At 51.5% G+C, this 26,719-nt stretch overlaps 10 protein-coding genes across 10 annotated transcripts; 4 read left to right on the top strand and 6 right to left on the bottom strand.

Annotated features, from left to right (window-relative positions):
* Nucleotides 1-1,134: 1,134 nt before the first annotated feature.
* BO72DRAFT_453491 (uncharacterized protein) lies at nucleotides 1,135-3,957 on the bottom strand. Its single transcript, XM_040945998.1, has 3 exons — nucleotides 2,016-3,957; nucleotides 1,870-1,948; nucleotides 1,135-1,808 (listed from the first exon to the last, which is right to left on the bottom strand). The coding sequence occupies exons 1-3, from the start codon at nucleotides 3,729-3,731 to the stop codon at nucleotides 1,411-1,413; spliced, it is 2,193 nt and encodes a 730-aa protein (XP_040795673.1). The 5' UTR covers nucleotides 3,732-3,957; the 3' UTR covers nucleotides 1,135-1,410.
* Nucleotides 3,958-4,365: 408 nt separating this feature from the next.
* Nucleotides 4,366-6,310, top strand: BO72DRAFT_481583 (phosphotransferase enzyme family protein; the record flags this gene model as incomplete). The annotated part of the gene is made up of 3 exons (XM_040947686.1): nucleotides 4,366-4,818; nucleotides 4,854-5,025; nucleotides 5,114-6,310. The coding sequence occupies 3 exons, from the start codon at nucleotides 4,366-4,368 to the stop codon at nucleotides 5,917-5,919; spliced, it is 1,431 nt and encodes a 476-aa protein (XP_040795672.1). The 3' UTR covers nucleotides 5,920-6,310.
* A 478-nt stretch (nucleotides 6,311-6,788) lies between these two features.
* Nucleotides 6,789-9,360, bottom strand: BO72DRAFT_473080 (60S ribosomal uL18 domain-containing protein; the record flags this gene model as incomplete). Its single annotated transcript, XM_040947179.1, has 8 exons — nucleotides 6,789-7,165; nucleotides 7,223-7,286; nucleotides 7,342-7,625; nucleotides 7,691-7,827; nucleotides 7,886-7,923; nucleotides 8,189-8,193; nucleotides 8,529-9,240; nucleotides 9,307-9,360. The coding sequence occupies 8 exons, from the start codon at nucleotides 9,358-9,360 to the stop codon at nucleotides 6,789-6,791; spliced, it is 1,671 nt and encodes a 556-aa protein (XP_040795671.1).
* A 429-nt stretch (nucleotides 9,361-9,789) lies between these two features.
* Nucleotides 9,790-10,843, top strand: BO72DRAFT_441560 (kinetochore subunit FTA4 family protein). The gene is made up of 4 exons (XM_040943484.1): nucleotides 9,790-9,989; nucleotides 10,085-10,253; nucleotides 10,327-10,389; nucleotides 10,444-10,843. The coding sequence occupies exons 1-4, from the start codon at nucleotides 9,824-9,826 to the stop codon at nucleotides 10,754-10,756; spliced, it is 711 nt and encodes a 236-aa protein (XP_040795670.1). The 5' UTR covers nucleotides 9,790-9,823; the 3' UTR covers nucleotides 10,757-10,843.
* Nucleotides 10,844-11,454: 611 nt separating this feature from the next.
* Nucleotides 11,455-12,937, top strand: BO72DRAFT_463641 (uncharacterized protein; the record flags this gene model as incomplete). Its single annotated transcript, XM_040946602.1, has 3 exons — nucleotides 11,455-12,318; nucleotides 12,370-12,430; nucleotides 12,480-12,937. The coding sequence occupies 3 exons, from the start codon at nucleotides 11,455-11,457 to the stop codon at nucleotides 12,935-12,937; spliced, it is 1,383 nt and encodes a 460-aa protein (XP_040795669.1).
* Nucleotides 12,938-13,282: 345 nt separating this feature from the next.
* BO72DRAFT_391498 (L-rhamnose mutarotase) lies at nucleotides 13,283-13,897 on the bottom strand (the record flags this gene model as incomplete). Its single annotated transcript, XM_040941855.1, has 3 exons — nucleotides 13,283-13,363; nucleotides 13,407-13,588; nucleotides 13,765-13,897. The coding sequence occupies 3 exons, from the start codon at nucleotides 13,895-13,897 to the stop codon at nucleotides 13,283-13,285; spliced, it is 396 nt and encodes a 131-aa protein (XP_040795668.1).
* A 566-nt stretch (nucleotides 13,898-14,463) lies between these two features.
* On the bottom strand, nucleotides 14,464-16,583 carry BO72DRAFT_310898 (MFS transporter). Its single transcript, XM_040940506.1, has 5 exons — nucleotides 16,104-16,583; nucleotides 15,957-16,036; nucleotides 15,628-15,903; nucleotides 14,755-15,572; nucleotides 14,464-14,699 (listed from the first exon to the last, which is right to left on the bottom strand). The coding sequence occupies exons 1-5, from the start codon at nucleotides 16,269-16,271 to the stop codon at nucleotides 14,515-14,517; spliced, it is 1,527 nt and encodes a 508-aa protein (XP_040795667.1). The 5' UTR covers nucleotides 16,272-16,583; the 3' UTR covers nucleotides 14,464-14,514.
* BO72DRAFT_310912 (uncharacterized protein) lies at nucleotides 16,252-16,796 on the bottom strand. The gene has a single exon (XM_040940507.1). It carries the CDS (start codon nucleotides 16,696-16,698, stop codon nucleotides 16,348-16,350), a length of 351 nt encoding a protein of 116 aa, XP_040795666.1. The 5' UTR covers nucleotides 16,699-16,796; the 3' UTR covers nucleotides 16,252-16,347.
* Nucleotides 16,797-18,001: 1,205 nt separating this feature from the next.
* niiA (nitrite reductase niiA) lies at nucleotides 18,002-22,361 on the bottom strand. The gene is made up of 9 exons (XM_040950439.1): nucleotides 21,854-22,361; nucleotides 21,633-21,783; nucleotides 21,039-21,578; nucleotides 20,899-20,981; nucleotides 20,312-20,842; nucleotides 20,058-20,260; nucleotides 19,536-20,008; nucleotides 19,321-19,478; nucleotides 18,002-19,266 (listed from the first exon to the last, which is right to left on the bottom strand). Exons 1-9 carry the CDS (start codon nucleotides 22,033-22,035, stop codon nucleotides 18,279-18,281), a joined length of 3,309 nt encoding a protein of 1,102 aa, XP_040795665.1. The 5' UTR covers nucleotides 22,036-22,361; the 3' UTR covers nucleotides 18,002-18,278.
* Nucleotides 22,362-23,248: 887 nt separating this feature from the next.
* On the top strand, nucleotides 23,249-26,698 carry niaD (nitrate reductase NiaD). The gene is made up of 8 exons (XM_040945997.1): nucleotides 23,249-23,374; nucleotides 23,442-23,913; nucleotides 23,976-24,075; nucleotides 24,130-24,388; nucleotides 24,438-24,673; nucleotides 24,723-24,946; nucleotides 25,000-25,623; nucleotides 25,677-26,698. Exons 2-8 carry the CDS (start codon nucleotides 23,652-23,654, stop codon nucleotides 26,567-26,569), a joined length of 2,598 nt encoding a protein of 865 aa, XP_040795664.1. The 5' UTR covers nucleotides 23,249-23,374; nucleotides 23,442-23,651; the 3' UTR covers nucleotides 26,570-26,698.
* Nucleotides 26,699-26,719: the final 21 nt, after the last annotated feature.

The following is a 26,719-nucleotide window of genomic DNA, read 5'->3' as shown; positions in this document are numbered from 1 at the left end:
CCAGTAGCCGGTGGAGAAAAGGAGAATAATACTCAGTCCTCGAGTTCTTTACTCTACTTCTCTTCCTTGGGTCTCTTCTGTCCCTCGCTCTCTTATGTTACTCTCTTTTTCTTTTTTTTCCCTGTTCCTTTTTGTCCCTCTTTTTTCCCTCTTCTGTGCTGTTACTTGGCGGATGGAAGAAAAGGCACGGAAGTGAATGGAAACGGAAATGGAAAGGTCACAGGTGGTAAAGGTAGGTAATTAACCAATGTTACTTGATTAGTAGTAAGGTCAAGAGTAAAGGTTGGTAACTTAACGAAGGTACTAGATTACCAGTCACTTGGTAGTAATTGGGCCAACTCCGCTGGTTTGCAAACCTCGTAACCCTCGTATTATGCAGCCACGGCCGATGACGGAGACCAGACCCATTCATCGCCCATTCATTCAAGTTGCTTGCCACTCGTTACTCTGCCAAGCCTGACCATACAATACCGACCCTAGTATTCTACAACAGTGACGAATTTCAGGGATTGGGAACCCACATTAGGATGGAAGGGAGGGAGAGAGAAAGAGCGAGAGAGAAAGAGCAAGAGAGAAAGAGAAAGAGAAATTGATTTGACTCAGACAATCGTCTACTGTACAGCACATGGAAAAAATCATATGAACATGTTGTTGGTCTGTTACCCACCACCATAACTACCTAGTACTGGTATGCGCTGTCCGCATTTTGCCTGCCCAGTCATCCTCTCTCTTTCCTCGACCTATCAGATCCGCAATAGAACCTGTTCTCAATTTTTGTACCTCCCGGGCACATGACCTCGTCACCTCACAAGCTGAGAAGATCTATTTCACAGATACATCATGTGCTTTGCACGCGACCCGCTCTGCGTCATGAAGTCATTCATTCAGCTGCTGACTACAACTGACCTCGTCGCTTGCATGACTACTCGGTACTAAAGAATGTAGCTAACAATTAAGCAAAAGTGTCGCCCACCTCAGCAGCCAATGAGACCTTCCGTTGGGTACCGTACTGTAGGTATGCGCTGTACTTCAAAGAGTGGCTATGATGAAAAGAATGCTTGCCCGTTCATCAAACAAAGCAACCCTGTCAACAAGGTGCAGACTGCAGAAAAGCTTATTGACACAGGTCAATAATAGTAGCCCTTGAAACTGGTCCATTGATGCAAGATATGAATAAAGACAACAATTAACTTTTCGATCCACATATGACGAGAGGGCTCCCATGGCGGGTTCAACCCTGGGGTTCCCAGGTAGGACAGAACTTTATCAGTGTTGTTTATTCTCGCCTCAGCCAAGCCTTGATTATTATATCATAGATAGAAAAATTGGAGCAAAGCGTAAGGTCATCTCTAGATGATATCGCAAGCTAGCATTATTCCGAATTTCGAAGTGGGGTTCAAAAGGCAATCATCACATCCCAGGGCGGGCGGGCCTCACAACTTCGAAGCCTTTGGTCTTTTTCTTCGACTTCCACGACGATCGCCAGGATCGGTCCTCCCCTGTGGCACAGGTGTTTTCCGTTCGTTCTACCCTAGCATTGATCTGCGATGCCATCGGCCGACCGTAGTATTGGTCGGCCTCGCGTTTGGAATAATCGCCGTCGCCGCTGATCGTCGTCGTGTCTTCGTCCAGGATGCTCAGGTCGACAGAGTCCATGCTGGAATCCACCGATTCATCCGAGCTGTGAGACTGCCTTGGGAGGGTGGAGAAATGGTGCGACGATGAAGAAACGGGAGTCATGGGCCGTGGAGCCCGGAAGTACGATGGAAATTCATTCGTGCTCGGTATCCCTATGGATGGAGGATAGGCTGAGATGGCCTTCATTAGCATATCACAGTCGCCAAGATACCATGCTCAGATAATACACACCCACGGGGCGAAGCTCTGGAAGCTCCGTGAATGAAGTCTTCCGCGTTGATCGTTGCGAAAGTTGACCAATGCCATAAATCTAGGAAAAGATCCATTAGTCATTCGGGCTAAGTTAGTTATTGATTGTCTGGATTGTATCCACATACCGGTGCTTCTCGAGGCTGCACGAGGGGGCCACGATGGGAATGCACGAGTCCCACTTTGCGAAGTATAAAGAGCGCTATGCTTATGATGCAAGGGACGAGAAACCCGAAGAACATCATCGTTGCATATAGGAATAGGATGCTGTATGCTAATATACCCTGGTTGCGCTGGGGTGCCTCAGACTGCGGGAGGAAGGCACAGCTCATAACAAGGCTGGCAAGCCTTCCAATCGAAAAGCAGGCAGGTCGCCAGGCTGGGAAGTCCTGGCAGTTCCAAAGCAGGCAGACAAGATTGAGTGTCTCACAAATGATGAGAACTACAACCTGGGCAAGGCCCGATCGCTGCAATGCCCCGATCGCTATGCCTCTTACAATCGGAATGCCGTACAAGACACAGGAAACCCACGTTCCGGAATGATGCTTGGGAAACAAGCTTCCGTGAGAAAAGGCCCATTGTCTGTTGGTCTTGATTAGATACCGCACGGTAAAGCCCAAAGACACAGCAAGGAGACCAACAACCAAAACCGCGAAGAAGGTACGGTAGGTCGGATGCCATGATGTCAGGAGGAGTTGACTTGTAGAGAAGGTTACCAGCGGGAAGAGGAAATGGTCGAGCACCGCTCGAAGGATACTCCATCCAGTACGCTGGCATTGTTTCAATGACTCTTCTTGAAGGTCCGACAGCTCAATCGCTTGTCGCCTGCGGAAAATCCTCGACGCCCATTGGAATCCGAAAGGAACTTGCACCAGCGCCACAATCCCCACGATGACGAGGAGAAGATTGACAATTGCATTGACCCAGAGATCACTGATGGTAGTCCCACCGAGGACCTGCGTCATCTCCTCCAGGCCCCAAGTCGAATTAGTGGCATATAGACCATCTTGAACACCAGGGTAGGCGAATCCATGTGTGACAGGCCAATTCCGGAAGATGAGCGACGACCAGGCCAACTCCCCGACGATTGCTCGGAAGAAGCCCGGGTATGAAAGCGTGAGACAGCTAGTCAAGAAGATGAATTGAAGAAATTGCAGACAATCGCCTAGTCCTTGTACGTGGGATTGGGCTGGGTCTCGGGATGGGTCGGCCAGCTCGTACCGAAACATGCTTCTTCCATTTGTATGAAAGAGCCTGAGCGGTCCTGTAGCTATTCCAAACAAGACCATAATCAAGAATGGAAGAGCTTTCAATAACTTCGATGTCACTGGGCCGATATAAGGCGTGATATGGGCAGTGACACAAGTTATTTCCTGGCCGTCCAACCACAGATGGATGGTTGTGTCTAGTGTGTGCAGGGCATAGGAGTGGTTGAGATGGTAGGAGGTCTCGTAAATGGCATAATTGTGAAGGCCTCCCATCATGTGCGCTTGTATTTGGCCTTGACTCGACATACTGAAGCGCTCCCAATAAGGGTCTACGCCACATCTTCCCCTACTGTCTCCCTGAAAGCCCACCGGACCGCCCAGGACACTCACATTCACCACCAACTGTGCCAGGGACCCATTGAGAGAGTTACACTCGGATTCATAATTTCCTGTTAGCTTAAGAAGTAGCGTCGGGCCATCATGCTCTGGGTTAGCCAGTGAGCCAGTTAAGGATTGCTGCTGAAAGCTGATGGATTCAGTGGGTGCAGTAATGGAAGGATTGCAATCCCAGCGACGAACAAAGGCGGCCTGCGCCGAAAGCAGCAGAAATAGAGCCCACAGCAGAAGGGTCAACATCAGGTACAAGACATATCAAACCAGAACCAAGATTAGGCATGGTATAGCCGGATGACGAAGGGGAGAGGAAGGAGGAGGGGGAGGAAAGAGAAGAGGATTCCAAGGGAGTGTATGAAGAAGATCCCCCATCATATTGGGGAGAGTGTTTAAAGTGCCAAGTGGGCGAGTAGGCAGTGTAGAATCGAAGTACTCCACCGGGGCAGGCAGCCTTTCTCCAGGGGATGGCGGCACCGCCGAGCCTGAGGAAGAAACCCAAGAGAAGAAAATTTCTTCTGGTGGCCGTTGAATTAGTGAACCCGACTTAGTGTAGACTTGGCCCGATGGATGATGTGGGGAGAAACTACCCGAAATAGTAGTGTTTACTATTTACAGTCGGGTATGTCTCAGTCTCAGGGCTGAGCAGCAATCAGCTCCATTCTGCAAATGCGAGTCACAATGTGCTCAATAGAATCTCTTCCAAGTATACGGCGTCCGGGGTAAGTATAAGTATACCAAGAGCACGGAGCAATCCTCAGCATGCATGCATGCATGCATGAGCGTATCATCCCATCTCATGCGTCGCTTGACCACATCTCCCCCGTCTTTAGTTCACGGTCATCTATCTACCTGCCATCTAAGCAACGACACCTTCCCCATGTATACCAACGCACTTGTCGATCTCAATCACGAGGTGCAAGGCCAGCTCTGGGTCGACAAGGTGAACGAAACCTACAGAGCAGGTCATCTCTGCCGCTGGGTGTCGAGTTTTCATCCCGAACAGCTTCCCTGTCAACTGGATGGCACCTTTCACCATGGCGCGTACAATGCCGGCATCAAGATGGTCTTCGGTGACGGCACTGCCTGGATAGTCCGTTTTCCTCGAGTAAGAAAAGTCTGCGACGACTTCATCGACGAGAAGGTTGCCATGGAGGTTACGGCGCTGAACCTCTACCACAATAGCACTACGATCCCGGTGCCGAAAGTTCACGCGTGGGGGCCCGCTACCAGCAACCCGCTCGGTCTCGGCCCGTTCATCATCATGGACTTCATTCACGGCGTGAGCCTTAGCCACCTTCTCCAAGCCCCTAACGCCTTGTGCCCCACCAGAGTGATGCGGGAGGACTTAGCGATCGTGAACTCGAGATCATCTATAGGCAACTGGCGAATTCCATGCTCCAGCTTTTCGAACTCGATTTTTTTGACCAGATAGGCAGTTTGCCGTCGCCGCAGGCTGACACCCAAAGTCATACACTGCTACGACCGCTAACCTTCAAGGCACATAGTATTCTGCAAAATGGAGGGGTCAACACGTTCGGTATGTGTGGTCCCCTTGCCTTGCCCTTGACTTTGGACCCCCAAAGCTGTGACTGAGCGAGTGCTTAACAAAGCGACGGATTGTCCAGGCGACCGAACCCAGGGGTTTGCGACAACGACGGAGTATTTTCAATACGTCGCCGACCAAGACTGGGAACAGCTCATCCACCAGCCAAACTCAACTGTTGGCTTCTACGATGCGAAAAACAAATACCTGGCGTTCAAGGTTCTACGAGCACTGATACCTGACTTGGTCAATGCGAAGTATGACCGCTGCAAGTTCGAGCTGATTTGCGACGATCTTGGTCTGGCGAATCTGATCGTCCGTGGCAGTAAAGACTTGACTGTTGTCGGTGTAATCGACCTCGAGGGGTCGTACATTGGACCCGCGCAGCTGTTCGGCTCGGCGCCGTGGTGGCTTCTCCAAGACAGGCCCGTCAACAGCTCATGGGATTTCACCGGTGACGAGCCGCCCGAAATCGCCACCCGCTACTTCAGATGCCTAGACATCTTTATAGACGTATTGGAGGAAGAGGAAGCGAAAATGCCAGGGCATGATGAGCGAGAGCTTTCCAGTCTGGTAAAGTGGTCGCGCGCCTCTGGGGCCATGTGGCTGCACATGCTCCTCTCTTCTGGTTTCAATGACCATCGCTCATCTCCTTTCACCCAACTGCGCCGCCATCTAGGACCCACGGAATGGGCGAGGCGCGAGAGAGAATCCGACAACGCGGAAGAGCTCGAGGCCTTCGCGACCCGGAAGGTGCGGGATCTAGACCAGTATGATGAAGCCTTGGAGGCCATGGAAAAGAGCAAGACACTCGTCGACGACGGTAGAATGACAAGGCACGAGTTGCTGAGCCACGGATCTTCTCGTCCGGTGAACAGCAACCCATAAGTCTCGGATAAAGATCGTAATTAGACCGATGGGTCAGTACAGTACAGTACATGCTCCATTTGAGAGGCATGTTTGAACAGGTTTCTGTACCGATTGCCGGAGGTGCTCAACACCAAAACCCCTGATGTCGTCGGGATATGGTGCCGGCACTCAATCTGAACCCGTATATCCGAAGATAGACGAGGAGAATTCAATGCCGGCCGGGACGGACGGGCCCAGGGGATTGACGGACGGCTAGGGCGGCCGCGGGTTCGAAGAATCTGCCAGATTCGGCAGTACGCTCCGGGGATTACCCTGGAAATCCGAATGCCGCGGTCGTTCTTGTTCGAGGGTTGCCGAAGAGCAATGCATGAAACGAATGACTGCAGCGGAGCGATACCTTAAGTTCCTGGCAGACAATAATTCACAGTAGTACATAAGCGTGCTCCGTTCATTGGATAAATTATGTGCGTTTGACAGATGACATCAAGAAGTCAGGGATTCATGCAGGAAACCATTTGTCAGTGCCACAAGCATTGGTCTGGCATACTCGGTACGGTACAGCCTTCTACGCTACAGCTACGCGGTTCATCGGAGCAGATAAAGAGAGGGTTGGTGAAACTGGGAAAGAGATTCGCATTGAAGGACGTGGTTGCTCCGAATAAACCTTGGACAAAAGACATAGAATAGAAAAAACTCCGGTCGTGTCAACAGTCTCCGATAAGACTACTTGGGGATATCACAAATTTGAGAAATCAGTTAGCAAGAAGAAAGACACCCAGGTCACCGTTTTTGGATTTGTGTTAAAAAGGATATTTCAACTTTTGTTTTGTGACTATCGCGCTTCACGCATGCATCAAGCACGAATGGCCTCCACAACAAAAATCCATTTAAGCGGCAAGCTCGCGGATCTTCTGCTCGACGCGAGCCTTGCGCTCGTCGTGGGTGAGGCGGACCTTGCGGAACTTCTTGCTCTCGGCCTTCCACTCCTCCTTGGTCTTCTTGGAGTCGGCATCCTCGTCCTTCTTGAAGGGGTCCTCGCGGATGGCCTTGTGGGCCTCGGTGTAGAGGTCCTCGATGTCACCGGCCTCGATGCCAGCCTCGGTGTACTTGTGGAACTGGCCACGGAAGCGCTCCTCGTCGTCATCGGCGAGACCCTCCATGTACTCAGCGACGTGACCGCCGAAGATGTAGTTGCGGAGAGTCTCAGCGTCGAGCTCCTCAGCCTCGATGTCGAAACCGGGGAAGCGGGACTCGGAGTGGGGGACTATGGAGTTTTGTTAGCACCGAGTTCGATTGAGATGTATACGCTGTGGGAACATACCGAGGACACCAGCGTCAGAGCAGCCCTTCATGGCACCGAAGACACGGGCACCAGTGGAGGTGCGCTATGATAAATCGTTAGCTTGGCTCAAGCGCTAGGTGAAATCCGGGAAAACTCACGGCAAGACCGACGTCGAGGACGACCTTGAAGGGGCGGCGCTCGCCATCATCGGTCTCAGCGGCCTCGGTGAGAGTGTACTCTCCATCAGCCTCCTCAACACCAGTGAAGGTCTCGTCGAGGTTGAGCTTCTTGAGGGCACGGCGACCGACAAGGAGACCGGTGGCGTAGGCGGCAGCCCAGTTGGTCAGACCGTTGGTGATGCCATAGCGCTTGAGCTCGTGGGAGTAGGCAGCGGCGAAAACCTTGTCACCGGAGATCTCAGAGTAGACGATCTGGCAGATGACTGTGCCGGAAGTCAGTCAGAATGCGTTTCCCATGTAGATCGATCGAAGAGTGGAGTAGACATACCGTCACGGTTGGTGAAGCGGACGACCAGGCGGTACTTGGGGGCATTGTACTTGTTCTTGGCCTGGGTGATCAAGCGCTTACGGGCATAGTAGTCGGTCTTACCCTCACGGCGACGACGGTACTTAGTCTGGTAGCGGCTGTGGAATTAATTAGTACCTCATCCAATGCGACCGGCGAACCAAAGAATTAACTCACCTGTAGTAAGCGCTGTTCTTGACCTGCTTGTGGAAAGGCTAGATCACGAAAACAAGCGAGTCAGCAATTTGCGCTTCAGAAGGAAATCCGACTTGTCCGAAGCATCTTGCAAAGACCCGAAATTTCGTCCCACAAATCCCGCTAGGGCGGGGGTGGTGGGAAAATCGAAATCCCATTTGGAGATGAAGGAGCAGTCGAGAACAATCGCATATCGTGTATTGAAATTCGAATTGTTCGGGTGCTAGAACGAGGTCTAACTCACCATTTTGACGGTGACCGGGTGATGAGGACCGAGTTGTCGACGTTGGCTGCAAAGGAAGAAGGAGGGAAAATTCGTGGACTGACTTTGTGGAAGGCCTCGCTTAGCGCTGCCTGCATCCCGGCCAGGAATTGCGGTTGGCGACGAGCGGGCGGCCGCTTGGCCACCTTACTATACAGAGAACACCAAGTATACCCCAACAGTATGCCAATCTGTAATAAGCGGATTTTCTGATTCAATTCGATTGCAGAATCTACTTTAACAATTATTGACAAATATATTACCTCGAAAGTCTACCACAGAAGATTACACTTGCAGTAGTAATCAAAAGTGTTGGCAACAACTAAAGGCCAACCAGCCTCTATAGTCGCGCCTTATCTGAACCTGCTTGTAACTGGAGACCAGTCATCTTCTCCAGCTCTCGAACAGCATCTTGCGTTCGTCCAAGATTCACCTTCAAAGTCCTCATCCCTGCCTTCTTTGCGCCCTTCAAGTTCTCCCCGATGTCATCGAGGAAGACCACATCCACTGCGTGCACCTCGCCTTGACCTTTCTCCTTGGCGATTCGATTCATATCCCGCAGTGCAGCTTCATAGATCTTCTGGTCCGGCTTCCGAAGGCCTGTATGTGCCGATGATATGAAAAAGTCAAACTGGCTTTTCCTCTCGTCGAGATCACGATTGTACGGATGTCCGTCCGGGAAGATGACGGTATTCGACAGCGCCCCCAAGATGAATTGCCCTGACTCCTTCAGTTTCTTCAAGGCCGGAAACATGTGAGGGTCCGGCGTTCGCGATACCCTCATCATCTCCCAGAACAGAAACTCGGCATCGAGCTTAGGCACCGGAGGGCTGGGCGACTGCGTCCCGGTCGGATTTTCGCCCCGGATCTTCTCCTGGAATTGCTTCCAGAGACTCGGGCTCTGTAGGTCATTCTGGAACCCGGCGAAGAAGTCGGCATCCATCTTGATATCCCCTCGTTCGAGTCGGTGCCAGCTGCCGTTGGGCGCAGTACGCGAGATGCTGAAGTTCACCCATCCTGGGGGGATGTTGTGGGCAAGTTCGTAGTCCAGAATGGCCTGGAAGGGGGAGAGGACCTACTGATCATTAGTATCTGGCTGTTCAGATGTCTGGATCTGCATGGAGAGGTGCCTCGGTCTTACACACACTCCTCCGATGTCGAACAGGAGGCCTCTAGGTCGTTGGTTGTCTGACATGATGAATCTGTGCAACTCAGCGCAGCTTAGGGTAAGTGGACGGAAGTCGCATCAGAAGTTCAACAAATGTCAAGTCAGTAAATGTAGAAATGCGCTGCCGATCAATGTTGGACATTGATGGTCTCTCCTGCGGAGTAATGCCAGATTGCCGAGGTTAGATAGAGGACCTGCAATGGCGCTTTCTCATCGATCAATGCCAACCAGCTCCGTTGGGGTATCACCTCGGCTCCCAGGTGGCGGTGTCTATGGCATAGTACTACATCGAGCTGCAGGATAGTCTGCAGACCTCTTGAGGATGCAACAAATGCAAGGAGCTAATGTTTGATCATCCGGTCGTTGTACGGGTGAGTCGTAAATGATCACGTGGCCGCGTTATCGATAGGATGGCGGCACGCGTCGACGGCGAGAATCAATTGAATCTCCTCCTATCTCAAAACCACCGACTCATCGTCATTATGGGGCCATGGACTCGACCCGTACCATTTCCGAGTTGAAGTCGTCCTTCATCCGAGCGCAAGTGCGCATTCTGTCTGAAAGCCTCCAGCCGCCCGAGGATTGGCGACATTATGCGTCTCAGTCCACCGAGGATGAGCTGAGCGATAAGGTGGTCGGAGATGCTCTAAAGAGATGTGAGTACTTGTCTCGAGTGTCGAATTATTGATTTTCTGCTGTCATCTTGAATATCGGCCCAACCTTGATTTGGTCAGGACTGACTCGGTCACAGTAAATGCGTCCCTGAAACAGCACAGTCGGATCGTTTACTCGTCCCAGGCCATTCAACATGTCGCACAGCAAATCGCACGTCTTTACTGGTCCTCCGTGAATGAATCGATGCGCGACCGGGGCTCTTTGCTCCAAGGGGTGGAACAATCTGTGGATTTATCCAACCACCTGTGAGCTACGCCTCAGTCTTTCTCGGCTACGAGATAAGACTTTTCAAAGTTTGACAGTCTGACTGTATCCCAGGAATATCGCGCAATTGCCCCTGGAATTGGAGGATCCGAATGCGAGTGATGAGGATCGAGCAAGGTATGGATTACCTCGATGGCAGGTTTCAATTTCATCTGACTAACAGTAGTACAGATACCAAGAGCTACGCGAACATCTGGTCGCCCTGGACAGTCGTCGGAAACAGCGACAGCGGCGGTTGAACCAGTTGCGACAGCTACAGCGCTTACTGGAGCCCTTCCAGAACCCGCAGGCTAACATCCAACCGAATTTGGTCACAAGAGATGGAGAGTTGGTTCAAGAGCTGGACAAAATGCGGATGCTGGTTGCACGCGTAGGGGGTCGGATTGAGCAGGGCAAGAAGAAGCTCAACAATGACGAGCAGGACGCTTCGTACTCGCTAGAAGGGGATGAGAAGTTGGAAGCCTTGTTGGACATGGCTGAATGAGAGAACTCTAGCAGAACGAACGGGGATGAGGGTATACAGAAAAACAAAAATGGTTAGAAGGAAAAACAGGTAGAGAATCAAAACAAAAAATCACAGAATCAAGAGAACCCGGTGGACCACATGCTTAGAGGCTGCATATACATAAATACCATCTGTCTAATTGTTTTCCCCGGAAAAGGTACAGCGGCCGAGACTGGTAGCGCAGCTACATGGATCAGATTGCCCTACACAATCCTCATCAGTAAGATGATCCCAATCACCGGGCCTGCCGTTGTTTCTGTCTAAAATTAGGGGGAGAAAGTTTCCAATGCAGTTTGGTAGAATTCTGGAAAGGTGCAAGGGGGCAAGGCAACGATTGACCTACAGTTGCATTAACCACCGCAGGTGCCATTTAAGTGAGTAAGTCAGTTGTTGAGTTGTTTATTCTTAATTGTGCAGGTCCCGGGCGCACCTGCTGCTGCTGCTGCTGCTTGTTGCTGTGCTTGTGCTTGCTTTTCCTTCTTCCTTCTTCCTATTTCTTTTTTTCTTCCTCTCTTCTTTCGGGGATTGTGTTAACTCTATTGTGCTACGCCTACTCCTTCATCTTATCTAACACCCTTGACAGTTATCTTCAACTTCACTCAACTCTCCATGTGCCTGACCCTGCGTGTGCCTGTGCTTCTACCTCAGCCTCCAGCCCATTTCATGAATCGTCCAAGATGGGAGAAGCCGATGTCTTCACCGCCCCCAGTTATGGCGCTAACCGGGCTAGTGCTCGGATGAATTTCTCCGGATCTCCGGCGCTTGACCCTTTTGGCTCAACACCGGGAGTAGTGAACAACACGGAGCGCAATGACGACGGCCACAATCGCCAACCTCATCTGGCCTCTTCGTCTGTGGCTTCAGCTCCTGCCTCTGCCTGTGTATCTGCAGCGGTCGCTTTTCCAACACTTGACTTTTCTTCCTTTCCCGATCTCAGCCCATTGATTCCACCCGACCGAAGGATCAAGAGTGAACCCGTTTCTCCAGTCCGCCGCACCACCAACGCGTCCACAACCCCGTCTGCTTCCAAGGCAGCCTTTGTCCGTGGACATCGTCGTCGTTCCACCCACGTTACTCGTCGCGACCTCGACAAATTCCGAAAAGAGGTCCTTGGCGTAGAGAGCCCAGGTTTCGGATTCGACGACGATCTCAAGCTTCCCGCATCCACCAATCCTGCCCGAGACCCTCAGTTTGAAGCCTTGAACCGCGCTTTCGAGGCGGCAAGCATGTCCTTGAATAACGCTGGGGGCATGGCTGGCAACAATCCCGGCGCAAACATGTACGCCGGCTATGTGGATAACACCGGAGGTGGCCCGAACATGTCTAATGTTCCTCGTCAATCTATGTCGCCTGCCATGCCACATACCCCTAGTCAGGTTAATGGCGCCGGAATGCCTGGGATGAACGGTGGTATGCCCCTCAATGCGGGACAGCAGATGGATCTTCATCATCTCTACGACATGGTCCTTGAGTTGAGTGAGGTGTTGAAGAACAACCGTGAGACTACAAAGAGTATTGTCAACAGTGCGGAGGAGATCATGGTATGATTTTTTCCACCTGGAAAATGGGCTTCGCATTGCTGACGGTCTTAGAAACGCTCTTCTGCCGAAGGATTAAACCCGAGCATTCAGCAAGTGAATGGCGAACTTTCAGGTTGGTGGAATGACCATCCGATACGTGAGCACCATACTAATTAGCCCAGCTGCCCGCATTGCGGAACTTGAGCGCGCCCTCGCGAAAGAGAAACGTCTCGTTGAAATCCTTCGGAACGAGCAGGTCGAAAATACGAAACTGATTGGAGAATACGAGGCGGCCGTGGGTGTTATGGTGGAACAGATTCGCAACTACTGCCAGAACAACAACCTTCACTATCTCGCGCAGAAACGTCACTATAACAACCTTCTCCAAGCCGAGCGAGACTCTCACCTGGAAAGTCGATTGGATCGGGACTACTGGCATGCACAGACCATGAAATGCGCCGAAATGATCCGCACCGCTTATCGCCTGCGCTGTGAGGAAGAGGAAACCCCGATCCGCATCGTGGCTGGCCTCCAGAACGAAGTGCGTGCCTACCGCAACGCCCTCGGGATGGAGCCCGAGAAGCCAGAAGAGGAATACGGATGGGAGATCCTGAAGGACGTCCCCGGCGGTTCCGAGTGAAGTAACACGGCAGCTTCCGTACCCTGGCGGTATGCTTGAGCTATGACGATGACGACTTGGTTATCGGCTTTTTTTTATTCGAAGCACATGACATTGCAAATGGCGTTCTGGAGGAGCACGTGTTACTTACTGGATTGTTTTCTCGGAAAGATACCCATCTTCGCATGATTTGTATCACTGTCTTCTGCTGGTTATGGGGGGATACTATGTACCTCATTGGACATTCGCATCGGATCTCTCGCCCAGCCTCAAGATCTGAGATTTGTGTTCAAACAGCTTGCATGTATCTTACATAAAGATCTAATTATGCTTTGCTGAACTTCTTCTTTTCTTTCAGTCTCTAATCTACTCCGTATAGAACACCTCATCCAACACCTTCCACCAACCCGGACCCTCAGCACTACCCACAGCCCCAGGGATTGGACTCTCCTTCACCATCAAACAAGGTCAATACGACGAACCCCGACACCCCCTCCGTTAGGGAGAGAGAGAACAAAGAAGGAATCTCACATACCTGCATCCCATCCGTCATCGCCCACCACTCGCGCACCTTGGGATTCGCCCGCATCCGCTCCATATCCCCCTCATAATCCTCCCCGATATACTTGAACGTCGCGAACAACGTCCGCTCGTTGTCGAAGAAGATGGAATCTAAATGTCGGGGTATCAGCCCCAGTAGCTAAGCCTTTTTTTTGGGGTTGTGTCATGAGTGCAGAGTATGTTCCAGGGGGTTAGGCAGTCTTCTCCTCCTGTTGGGTTTTGCCTTCTTCTTAGGGCGGTATGGTGATGTAGGCAGGTAGATAGGTAGCTAGGAAAAGGAGACCTACAATCCCGGATATTACACTCGTGGATCTGCCGCAGCACCTCGGGCCAGACGTTGGCGTGGCATTCTTTGTACGCTGCGACCGCGGCGGGTTTGAGGTGGACAATCTGCGCGATGCGGCGGGTGGGTGCGGGCATTTTTGATATCGTTTGTTGTTGATTTTGTATAGGTTGAGGTTGTGGTAGAGGGAGAAGGGATTTGGGGGTCGGTGAGGTGTCGTTGGTGGTGGTGGTGGTGGTGATGAGTTGCTATGCGATGCTCGGAGGGAGTGGGCGGTGGGTTGATGGCGATTGAGGGTTGTGAGGGTTTGTCTAGGAGATGGAAGGAGGGGTTCATTGAGCTTTTTGAATGGCTCGGGGTGTTTTGACCCGAGTCGTGGGGTGAGAGGGGTGGTGGTGGTGATCTTGACGGTTTGGTGAGGTGGGCTTGGCGGAGATATATACTGCTGTACAAGGTTGTTTGCTGAGTGGTGCGGAGAGGTGAGGTTCTGATGCTAGGGTCCCGGTTTGGTGTAAATACTCGCAGGGAGCTTGTGGTTGCTGTTGTTTATACTTCCAAATTCATGGGCGAGGAAGGTGTGGTTCTATATATTGTGGCGCGTGGGTGCCATGTGGAAGTTGTGGTGAGCCAAAGTTTATATATCATATCGTAAACCCGAGATTAAGAACATCATAGAAGAGAAGTACGCGCTTGGTATCCATCATAAAACCAGTCATCAATAAACCAGAAAACAATTCGAAGCAGAACAACCGCTCTACCGTTGTACAACTTGCTTCTTCGACACGGGTCGGATCCACGACACAAGCACGTTCGCCCCGATCGAGATCGCCCCGATGATCCAGAGGGACCTGGAGTAGTCCGAACCATTGTAGCGGAATATGATCGCGAAGATGATCCCGCCAAGGTTGCCCATTCCTCCCACTGCACCGGAGACAACACCTGCACATCCGTTAGTATACCCGAGATCAAAAAGACAGCTTCCGCGAGAACGTACCATTGGCAAACGGATAGACATGCGGCACCAAGGCAAAGTTGGCACCATTGCACGACTCCAGGAAAAACGCAAGCCCAGCGATGAGCCCGAACATGGTGGATTCGGACTTGGGATTCGTCAGCCCAATCGCCAATTCAAATGCACCCATGACGACGCCAAGGAAGACAAGCAAGATCTTCTTCGACCACAGATTCTGCGTCCGTCGAAAGAGCAGATCGGCTAGAAAACCGCCCGCGGGGCGAAAGACGACGTTGAGCAGACCGAACATGGCGGCCCATTGCCCGGTCTTGGTCTGACCCATATGGGGGAAGTTCGCGGAGTAATACTCGCCCAGGTTGGAGTTGATGGCGAGCTCTGCACCAAAGGAGCAGGCGTAAGGGATGGCGACGGCGGCGGTGGATAGACTAAACAGTACCCCCATGGCCTCTTTGCGTGTGGGGGCCACCACAGTATCCGTTCGGAGGGCATCGAACTCGGCGATGGTCTGGGAATTAGAGCCAAGAGACACGGGGGTTTGTGCGCCTTTCTTTTCCACGTCTGCCATGACGTTGGTCATAGATGGCGTGCTGGAAGGCTGTGCGGACCTCATTTCCGCCTTGAGGTCGACAATGTTGCCGTCTGACTCGCCAGCCATCTCTCGAGCCCAGAGGTGGCGCTCTGACCATTTCCCCGTGGGTGTGTCCTCGCATAAGAAGAGCATCGCCACGGCGATAACGATAATGATGATGAAAGGGACAATGAAAGCAACACGCCAGGCTTTGTGTGGTGTGAGGCCTTGCGAGTAGACCAGCGAATCGTAGACAGCGGGCATCACGAAGCTAAACTGCATCAGTTGACGTCTTGCAATGCTGCCTCCGAGAGTTGACAACGTACTATGTGATGCCACCACCAGCATTACCCCAACCTCCCGCAAGGGCATTGGCCATTCCGACAATCTTCTTGTCAAAGAACCCAGTGCACCAGACCTGACAGGGCACGAATGTGCCTCCCAAAATCCCAATGAAAAACCGTAGCGCGATCAGTCCCTTAGGCGTGGTGACCAGACCAGCCATGGCAGTGGGGATCGAACCGCTGAGCAGCAGTCCGATGAACACCAGCCGCGGTCCGAATCGATCACACAGAGGGCCTGCCACGAATCTCACAAGTAGTCTAGACAATCGGTCAACTGCTTGTTTTGCACATGTGAGGGTTCTGTGTCTTACGTTGCTAGCAGGGCAACAATGTTCGAGTTTGCCACGTCTTGCTGTGTCATATGCAGGTCTTTTCGGATTGTGACGGTCAACTAGTTGAGCTCGGAGTGTTAGTCATTTCGCTTCATACTGGTCAAGGAGGAAGGCTCTCCCACTCACCAATGGCGGAAAAGCATACCACGAGAGGAATGCAACCATGAACCCGAGCCATGAGAAGAAGAAAACCCGTCCATATCGATCGAATGGGTTGAGAACTGGAATAGACTGTGCTTTGCGATTACTTGGGTTGATCTCGGGCGAGACAAAGAGAAGTTTGATGAAGTCCATGGTCAGTCACACCGTGTACGAAGGTGTCTGAGTGATGGTTTAGGAATAGAAACTGAAGTACAAGACACAAGAAGAGTTATAGGACTATAGATTGAGCTCGAGGGCACCGCAATAGGAAACACCACCTGGGTGCGAAAAAGAGAATAGACCAACGGACCGCTAGGCTAGACGACGGTGCTATGGGTCCGGATGTTTTCCTGTGTTCTAGGACAAGGGAGGCAGATTTAGTCCAGACTAGGAGGAGAAAATTGCACTTCATATATAGACCACGGTTGGAATCACATCTCCGAAGCATGAGTACCGCAGTATAATGATGCACCTGGCAAACAATCCCCCATGCCAGAGCAATGACTCTATCTCCTAGGAGATATACAGATGAAAGCCATGACTGTCTCAACCCGAGATTAGGACACATGCCCAGTCGCATATCTCCCAGCAGCTCGTAACGGCACTGGGCAGTGCGGCAGCAGGAAAATCATAATCGAGGCAAAAATCACAAAGCCAATCCGGAGAGCCACGCGCAGTGATCCACTCGTCGGACAGTGCTAATATGGTAGTGGATACCGCAGCTGGTAGCGCAGCAGCAGCACAGGACTAGCCGGAGATGACCTCAGGGTTCGTGGTATGGAGAGAAGATCCAGACCCATTTCTCTACCCCATGTCGAGAAGTGGCCAACGAGGGTGATTCAACCGGCCAACAGGCCAAGAGATAAGGTAAAGGGACCCTGCACGGCAAAGGAGTTGGTTGATAGGCGTGGCGCTGATACTGAGGCTGATAAGGATGTAAATCTGGGGAGAACAACTCCGCGGAGGTCCCAGGACAGTCAGGAAGGTTTCTTGGTTATCTATCAGTAAGGTATCAGCAGCGAGACGGCAGTGACAGGCCCAAGTCGACCGGTAAGTGGGCCTCGGTCCTCAGGCCCATCTCCATCGGCAGCTAGAAAAATTTTCGCTGGGAATGGATCATCCCGGTTTCTTGGTGTTGCTTGACTTTCGTCAATCTGCCTAACCGGCTATAGTCTCTCCTCCAAATTAGTCCCGACTAGTCTCTGAAACGACCTTGCTGAATGGTCATCCGTGGTGGATGGGAGGAGCATTGTGTCTCCATCTCGATGGAGACTCAGAAAAGGCGGGTGTTTCGGAGCGGTGTCAGAAGCTCTGAAGCCAATTTTTTCTTTTCATTTTTGGTTCATGGATTCAAGATACACTGCTGAGGTGAATACGGAGTAGATTGAAGGTTGTGAGAGAGCAAGCCACGGTTCGTAAAGCGAATCTGAGTGGACGATAGGGGGGTGGATGATAAGGGGGACTGGGGGGGAGTGTCGACGATAATAATAGGGGAGGTGGAAGTTTGTTTTTCAGGACTCGGGACGGATTGATCCATGGGTACTAAAAGCAGTTAGTGGAGATCAGGTGCCCACCGCCTGCACAGACCACGCGATGGGCTGATGTTCGGCAGTCAGTTGGCCGTCCAATCACATTCCATACATTAGACAAACTGCATTTGGAACGTGATGTTTCGTACCCTAATCTCCTGAAGTGATAATATGTCCCTCCCCTGCTACGGTACTAGATTCAATTGCCTTGAAATAGGCGATGTCTTGAAATAACAGAAAAATGATAGAAACGAAAAATAATTGAGTAAAACTGGAAGAAAGTGTGTGTTCCTATGCAGTTATTACCCCCCGTACAGTAAGGCCCACACAAAATCTCTTCTGCCGTTTAAGGAAGCTTCCGGGACATCCATACGTATGATGGAATGAGATGATTCCTCCTTATGTTTCTTGTATCAAAATCCAGGCTTTGGCCTTACAACGATGCTCCACTCAGCAAAGTCTCTGTGTAGCATATGCAAAGTTGTCGTAGGTATAATAATAGTGCTGTTAACATCAACTTGTCTTCATTAATTTACAGAATTGGCACATGAGTTTCCAGCCGACGCACTGGCAACCCCAGGTATCTAACATAGCTTCGTGACGACTTCATCAACGCGAGAATTTGCAGCCTCTACCAATCAATCACTCCAGATAGCACCGCCCGCTTATTGGCCGGTGTCTTCTCAACCGTCTTCTTCCCACAGATACCCCGGTACTTCCTGTCATATTTCTGGAATGGGTCCGGTGCTTCTCCCTTCTTCACTTTCCATTTCTCTGTTCCGAGGAGCGAGTCCAGCTCGTCCACCGGGGGCAGCTTCAGGTAGACCCAACCATCAGCACGCTCTTCCACGGGAAATGTGGCAATGTCCATGCTCTCGTCGTTGGAACAGCGACCTGCCTGCTCCCCATTAAGCTCGAAGTTGCGCTTGTGATTTGGGCATGACACCCAGTACTTGCCGGCATCATCATCGCCGATCAAGCCATCGGACAGGACAAAAGCACGCTTATGAGGGCACATCTGCTGGGTCGCATAGAATTTGCCCTTAATCTTGAAGACAGCCAGCTGGGTGTCCCCGCGTTTGAGGTTTGCGGATGTAATGCCATCCGAGAAATGGTCTGCTTTGATCATAGGCTGCCACGAAAGACCGGACCATTGGTGGCCCCTGAAATCCGCCTTTGCAGGCTCATTAGACCAATAGGTGGGTCTTTCTTGGCCACGCTCCTTGAGGACCTCCACAGTCTCGACTGTCTCATCTGTGTTGGCGAATTGTTGGAAGTGTTTGCGCCGCTTGGGATCTCGGATTGTTTCCGTCCATTCGCAGAAATAACCGTCCACGAGCTCCTGCATTTGCTGCTCCATCTCCGCGCCAATCCCAAGCTTATCATCAACCACTACTTCCCGCAGGTACTCGATTCCACCAGGAAGGTTCTCTATCCAGCGGGCTGTTCGCTGAAGCTTATCCGCTGTGCGGATATAGAAAATGAGATACCGATCGATGAGGGGGATCACTTTCTCGGGCGGCACATCTTTGGCTAGGATCTCCGAGTGCCGGGGCTTGGCACCTCCATTGCCTCCGACGAAGATATTGAAGCCCTTCTCGGTGGAAATTAGGCCAAAACTGAAGCATGTTAGCCTGATGTATCACTGAAGTCGAGAGATTTGTCCCACTTACTCCTTGTTCTGTGCCTCGGCACATTCTCTTACACACCCAGAAACAGCACCTTTGAGCTTGTGAGGCGATCGGAGACTCTTGTAGCGCTCTTCTAGCCGGATGGCCATTCCAACGCTGTCACCAATACCGAAACGGCACCAAGTCGTGCCCACACAGCTCTGAAAAGAGAGGTTAGTCATTTCTTACGATATAGCATGAAATTCGGTTGGTCTCACCTTAACAGTTCGCAGGGACTTGGCATAAGCATGACCACTCTCCATACCCGCATTCACGAGTTCTGTCCAAATGTCAAGGAGATCCTGCTTCTTTGCCCCGAACATGTCGATACGCTGACCTCCAGTGATCTTGCAGTATAGGCTGTATTTCTTTGCCACTTGTCCAATGGCAATCAACTTGTCTGCGGTAATCTCACCTCCCGGAACACGGGGAACCACAGAGAATGTACCGTTGCGCTGGATATTAGCAAGAAACCGGTCATTCGTCTCTTGTAAGTCATGGTATCCTTTATCCATGATATGGGGGTTGAAGAGACTCGAGAGAATGGATGCGATCGCAGGCTTGCACAATTCGCAGCCAAGCGACTCGGGGTTCTTTCCGACTGCCCCCATCACATCTTCGAAAGTCTTCAGCTGTTTCACAGCGATGATATTGTACAGATCCACTCGTGAATGTGGGATGTGAGTACATACTATGCGAATGTCAGTTCCCAATTCTTAGGTGAGGGGAAGTCAACATACAGTTGTTCGAGACTTCTTGGCCCATGTCCTGCATGGTCTTGTTGAAGATCGACTGCACTAAGGGCATGCAGCCGCCACAACCGGTCCCTGCTTTAGTGCACGATTTAACCTCGCCGATGGTTTTGCAGGTGCCACTTTTGATCTTGGCAACCAAATCCCCTTTGGTAACATTATGACAAGCACAGATCTGGGTACTGTCGTCACTGTCCATCTGTTAGCCAATGCATGTAGTATGAAAAAGAAGCAAAACTTACAGGTCGTCTCCATTCTCCTCTCCGTCATTTTGCGCACCCAGGATAAACTGACTAGGAGGCACCTCTAGCTCTTTCTGCAATTTGACCATTTGGTTCAGTTTGAGGTAGTCCTTCGTATCTCCGATCATCATTCCGCCGAGCAAATATTTGCCATCCATCGTGAACAAGTACTTTTTGTAGACGCCACTGAAAGGATCCTTGTAGGTGAGTGCTTTCACTGATGATTCACTTTCCAACTCAGCCTCAGTGTCTTTCCGGTCGGCTCGAAGTGAGGGCCTTTGACCCGGCAGAAACTTGGGCCCATCCCTGTCAGCGAAGAAATCGCCGAAGCTGGCAACATCCACACCTAAGAGCTTCAATTTGGTGCTCAAGTCAGGCCTTGTGAAACTCTTTGGCTCCTTGTCAGGATTTGTCAGATTGTATGCCAAGACATCGGCCATCTCAATACCCGGCGCTATGATACCGAATGTCTGGTTTCCCCAGCTTGCGCATTCGCCGACAGCATAAATATCCTCAATGGATGTTTGCAGACTGCGAGAGTCGATTAGATAACGGTTGGTCGGCGTGAAGTGCATACACAATCATACCTTTCATTAATGACAAAACCTCCTCGTCCCGCACACTGAATGCCGGCGGATTGCCCCAGCTCGTCTCTGGGGCGTACTCCGATCTGGAAAGATGGTTAACTTGAGAACATTCGCAACATCAGATGAGAAAAGAAGCATACAGCAAAGCAAATGCAAGAGCAGTCAATCTCCTCGCCATCCTCGAAGACGATTCCCATGACGTTGTTGTCAGCGTCGGTCTTGATAGTCGCTACACGCTTCTGGTGCAGCACATCCAAGCCCAGCTCTCGGATTTTGCGTGTCACGAGCGTCCCTGCGTCTCCATCGAGCTGTCTGGCCAACACCCACTTGTTACGATCAATCAGTTTCACATTTCCAAAGTCTCCAAGATCGGTCATGGCCTTCGCTGCTTCGAGACCTAGCAAGCCTCCGCCAACTGTGACTCCTGTCTCGCCTTTATGCTTTGACGCGAACTCAATGAGATTCTCGAGGTCAGAGATGGTCCGGTAGACGAAAATCCCTTTTGCATCATGACCAGGAGTGTGAGTGGGGAGGACAGCATCAGAGCCAGTAGCAAGGACAAGAATGTCGTAGGTGATGGTATCGCCTGTTGATGTCTTGACTAACTTGCGTTGGGGGATGATCTCGGTTACTCGTGTGTTGAGGTGGTAGTCGAAGGACCTATCTTTGACCGATCCATACTGATTGAAGTCAGTTACCACCCATGTGCAGCATCTGGGTCACGGTTGGCTTACCCATTCTGTGGGGTTCAGATACAAGTCTTCGATCTTGCGGTGCTCGAAGAAGGAGGATAGGCCGACCCGATTGTATGCGACATGAGGCTCCTCCCCAATGACAAGAATATCGTATTGTCGACGATCTGCATCCTGCTTGATGATTTTCTCGCTATAGGAAGGCATGGGTAGTCAGCACGAGCTCCACTCATACTATACATTCTAGATGGGAGAGAACGCACATGAGCGAGATGGCAACCATGCCCAAGCCTACCACTACGATCTTCTGACGCGCACTCGAGTCATGTCTGCGCGGCTCCGTATCCAAGCTAGACTCCATTATTGATGACGTCTGGGGGAAGACATTGTGGAGAGTGCCAGGAATGACAGGATCGCTGCTCCTAGATCCATCCAGCAGAGGCATGGTGGCGGAGGATGGGGACTCAGGAGGTCCTAGTGTTGCAGCGGCTCACAAGGAATCACCAGAGGGTTGTCTGTGTCACCAAATGGCCAAGAAGCTTTCTACTCATATACTATTGCTGGTGTCATTGTGATTTCCGCCAAGGATGCTGATAAGCGCCCGCAGACAAATTGACTGATCTGAGGCATTGTCTTTCTCCGTGGCATTACATTCAGAGGCAAATTATGAGACAATCGATTGGGCCAATTTTTAGCCACAATCAGGGCCTCTGCGCCCCGCCAGGTCGATCGTAGGAGTCACCGTTCATGGGTACGAGCCGTGGATCGGAGATATTAGAGCGAATGGATAAGGATTAAGGCACTGGGGGGGCGGGGGGGAAAGCAAGCGCTCAGATACCATTCCGGACCCAGCGAGGTGAAGCTGGGGCGATGAGGGAAGAGAGGGTTGTTTCTTTGCATGTCTCCGCGGAGAAAGGGTAGGAGATGGGGGAGATGGGGAAATTATGATTGATAGTCGGGTGAAGATAGAGGATCGTGATGGTCTTACCAACAATAGTCCCGATGCTTATCGGAAATGCTGATAAGCCAAGATAATCCACCCGATTGGGTGCATGAGCATTGTGCAAGATATGCACATGCTGAGTCAGATGGACCTATGCAGCTCTCGCTTCTCTACTTCCGTCTTCTCCAAACATTCTTCCTCAATGCATGGCGATGATGGAAATGGCGCAAATGAGCCCTGAGGCCCATCTGCCCATCCCTTACGGATTAGTTACGGCCGAATCGGTCCTCCGATGTTAGATCCGGCCTCGACACCTCACACCTCCTCGTAATCAGTCCGATGGGGTTGGGTGTGGATCTGGTGGATCTCAAACTACTTACCGTCCGGCACCGGCCTTGTTCATCGCTCGTTTTCTGGTTCTCGTCTCATTCTCCGCGGCCAAAATGGACCTTCTTTTCGCTCTATTTCTCATCGGGGATTTTTTCTCCCTTTTTTTTTTTTGTATCTCATTTTATTATTTTTTGCCTCTCGCCTAACCATCATTATTATTCCTAGACTATGGGTATAGTCTGATTTTAGGGGATTTTTGTATCGTCTTTTTTTTTTTTTTTTTTTTTTTATCCACTATACCAGAATGCGCCAGACCAGAATAAGCTTGCCTTGGGAGGCGAACAAGGACTGGAATTCGAAGTAGACTTCCTCTGCTCCTTACGTCTTTCTCCCGTGTCTGCCATTTCACTTTCTGTTGCCTGGTTATACCTCACTCTGACTCCCCGCGGAAATATCCCTTCCCGGCCCCGTGCAACTATTCGCAGCCAGCGAGACTGTTGCCCTGTGCTTCGTGGGTAGACCAGATCCCGCAGGCTGATTGTTGCTTGTTAAGCTAATTCAAATGCCGGATCTTATAGTTTCCTCCCCTGGGATCCCAAATCTTGCCCGGAGTACTGCCGATTATTCTGGCCTTGACTGCCCGAGGCTCTCTCATTCCCTACTTCTCAGTTTTACAGGCATCCTGCCGGACCCTCAGGCGTGTTGGAGCCCTGACCCAGGTATATCTATATTTGCTCGTACTCTGGCCGTTTGTCTGGCCCTTGCGTTGAAGAACGTACCTGTTCAATATGACGACAGTCACAGAAGTGAGGGCGGAGATCCTCACTGTCCCGCTCAAGTCGGGCCCCATCACGGTAGAGCAGGAGGAATTCTCGAGGGTTGAACTCGCAGATATACCCCTACCGCCTCCATCCAAAGAGCCTACGGAGGTTCTGAACGCGGACAAGCCGACGCCTGATTACCACGTTCCTCGCGACCCTCGTCTGATCCGATTAACGGGTGTGCATCCGTTCAACGTTGAACCGCCACTTACTGCATTGTATAATGAAGGTCAGTGGCTCCCAGTATCAGGCCTTGGCCATGGAATGTCCCATTCTGATAGACCCACAAAGGGTTCTTGACTTCTCCGGAACTATTCTATGTCAGAAATCACGGGCCTGTCCCTCTAGTCAAGGATGAAGACATTCCCAACTGGGAGATCAGTATTGAAGGGTCAGTACCATATCTCACGACAATACAGGCAATCATTCGCTGACAATTGATAAGTCTGGTGGAGAAGCCGCTAGTCTTGAATTTCCGTCAGATACTACAGCAATACGACCAGATCACTGCCCCCATCACCATGGTATGCGCCGGGAATAGACGCAAAGAACAGAACACCGTAAGGAAATCCAAGGGTTTCTCATGGGGCTCGGCGGGATTGTCAACAGCGCTCTGGACCGGTCCCATGATGGCGGACATTCTGCGCAGTGCTAAGCCTCTTCGAAAGGCCAAGTACGTTTGCATGGAGGGTGCGGACAAATTGGTAAGTCTCCATAGCAGCCGTAAACTATTGGTGTCTAACAATATGGTAGCCCAATGGATACTACGGCACATCTGTCAAGCTCAACTGGGCCATGGACCCTAATCGGGGAATCATGCTTGCCCATAAGATGAACGGGGAGTCCCTTCGTCCAGATCATGGTCGCCCTCTTAGGGCTGTTGTACCCGGTCAAATCGGTGGCCGGAGTGTCAAGTGGCTGAAGAAGCTGATTCTCACCGATGCGCCAAGTGACAACTGGTATCATATTTATGATAACCGAGTTTTACCGTAAGTCAGCAGCTTCCCGAGGAAAGACTCGTTGTCTAACAATCAACAGCACAATGGTATCACCTGAAATGTCTGCCAGTGATCCTAACTGGTGGCGTGATGACCGGTATGCAATCTACGATCTCAACGTCAACTCTTCTGTAGTATACCCTCAGCATAAGGAGATGCTTGATCTCTCGTTGGCTGGACCAACGTACACTGTAAAGGGTTACGCATATGCAGGAGGTGGAAGAAGAATCACACGTGTCGAGATCTCTCTTGATAAAGGCAAAAGTATGGTCCTCACTTGCCAGTCTTCATGTCAGATGAAGCTAACAATTCTTCAGCGTGGCGGTTAGCGGACATCACATATGCTGAAGATAAATATCGCGAATTCGAAGGCGATCTGTTTGGTGGCAAAGTAGACATGTCCTGGCGTGAAACATGCTTCTGCTGGATCTTCTGGTCCCTTGATATTGCCATACCTGAGCTTGCAGACACCGATGCCATTCTCGTCCGGGCAATGGACGAAGCCCTAAGTATTCAGCCACGTGACATGTACTGGTCTGTTCTGGGAATGATGAACAATCCTTGGTTCCGTGTGAGCATCACAAAGGAGAATGGAATGCTCTTCTTCGAGCATCCGACTGATCCTACTGGTCCTGGTGGCTGGATGGAGCGTGTCAAGAAGGCGGGAGGTGACCTGGCGAATGGCAACTGGGGCGAGCGTCACGAAGGAGAAGAGCCAGCAGTGCCTGAGGTCGAGAAGGAGATCAACATGAAGAAAGAAGGCATGACCCGTGTGATCGATCTGCAAGAGTTCAAGAGCAATTTCAGTGAGGAAAAGCCTTGGTTTGTTGTGAATGGCGAAGTCTACGACGGCACCGCTTTTCTCGAAGGCCATCCTGGTGGGGCCCAGAGCATTATCTCATCCGCCGGACTGGATGTATCAGAGGATTTTCTCGCGATCCGTAAGTCAGACTAGTACCTCACAACACCCGTTCGAACGCTAACCCGCCAATAGACAGTGAAACTGCGAAGAAGATGATGCCCGACTATCACATCGGTACGATGGACAAGGCCTCCCTGGAGGCACTTAAGAATGACAACGCACGGGAATCCAGCGAGCCACGCGCCGAGTTCCTCCAATCACGAGCGTGGTCGAAGATGACACTCACCAAGAAAATTGAAGTATCATGGGACACGCGTATCTTCACCTTCCAGCTAGAGCATGACAAGCAGACTCTGGGTCTACCCATCGGCCAGCATCTCATGATCAAGGTACCGGACCCAGCATCAAGCACGGAATCGATCCTCCGCTCCTACACCCCGATCTCAGAAACCAGCCAGAAGGGCACGATGGATCTGCTGGTCAAGATCTACTTCGACACCCCCGCCCAGAAAGGCGGCAAGATGACCACAGCGCTGGAGAAGCTTCCCCTGGGGTCGGCCATCGACTGCAAAGGCCCCACGGGCCGATTCGAGTACCTCGGCCACGGCAAGGTCCTCGTCAGCGGCAAGGAGCGTGCCGTGCGCTCCTTCAAGATGATCTGCGGCGGCACGGGGATCACGCCCGTCTTCCAGGTCCTGCGCGCGGTGATGCAGGACCAGGCGGACCCCACCACCTGCGTGGTCCTGAACGGCAACCGACAAGAGGAGGATATTCTGTGCCGCACGGAACTCGACGCCTTTGCGGCGGTGGACAACCAAAAGTGCCAGATCGTCCACACCTTGACCCAGGCGCCCGATAGCTGGACCGGTCGTCGCGGACGCATCTCCGAGGACATGCTCCGCGAGTTCGCGGTCAACGACGGAGAGAGCATGGTGCTGGTCTGTGGCCCCGAGGCCATGGAGAAGTCGGCCCGCAGGATCCTACTGGCGCAAGGGTGGGCGGAGTCCGACCTCCACTTTTTCTGAATCCTGGCCGGTTTTGGCTTGTGGCCGGGTTCGTGGTTGAGCTCTGTGGTATGGTAGACACCACATTCGTATATCCGTGACTTGTAAATATGGTATTATGGTATTGTTATAATAGATGCACACATACCGGCATTTCACATGTTTCCAGTA

This window comes from Aspergillus fijiensis (genome assembly GCF_003184825.1).
Source record: "Aspergillus fijiensis CBS 313.89 unplaced genomic scaffold BO72scaffold_93, whole genome shotgun sequence".
Taxonomy (NCBI): domain Eukaryota; kingdom Fungi; phylum Ascomycota; class Eurotiomycetes; order Eurotiales; family Aspergillaceae; genus Aspergillus; species Aspergillus fijiensis.
This window is presented reverse-complemented; position numbering and strand designations above follow the sequence as displayed.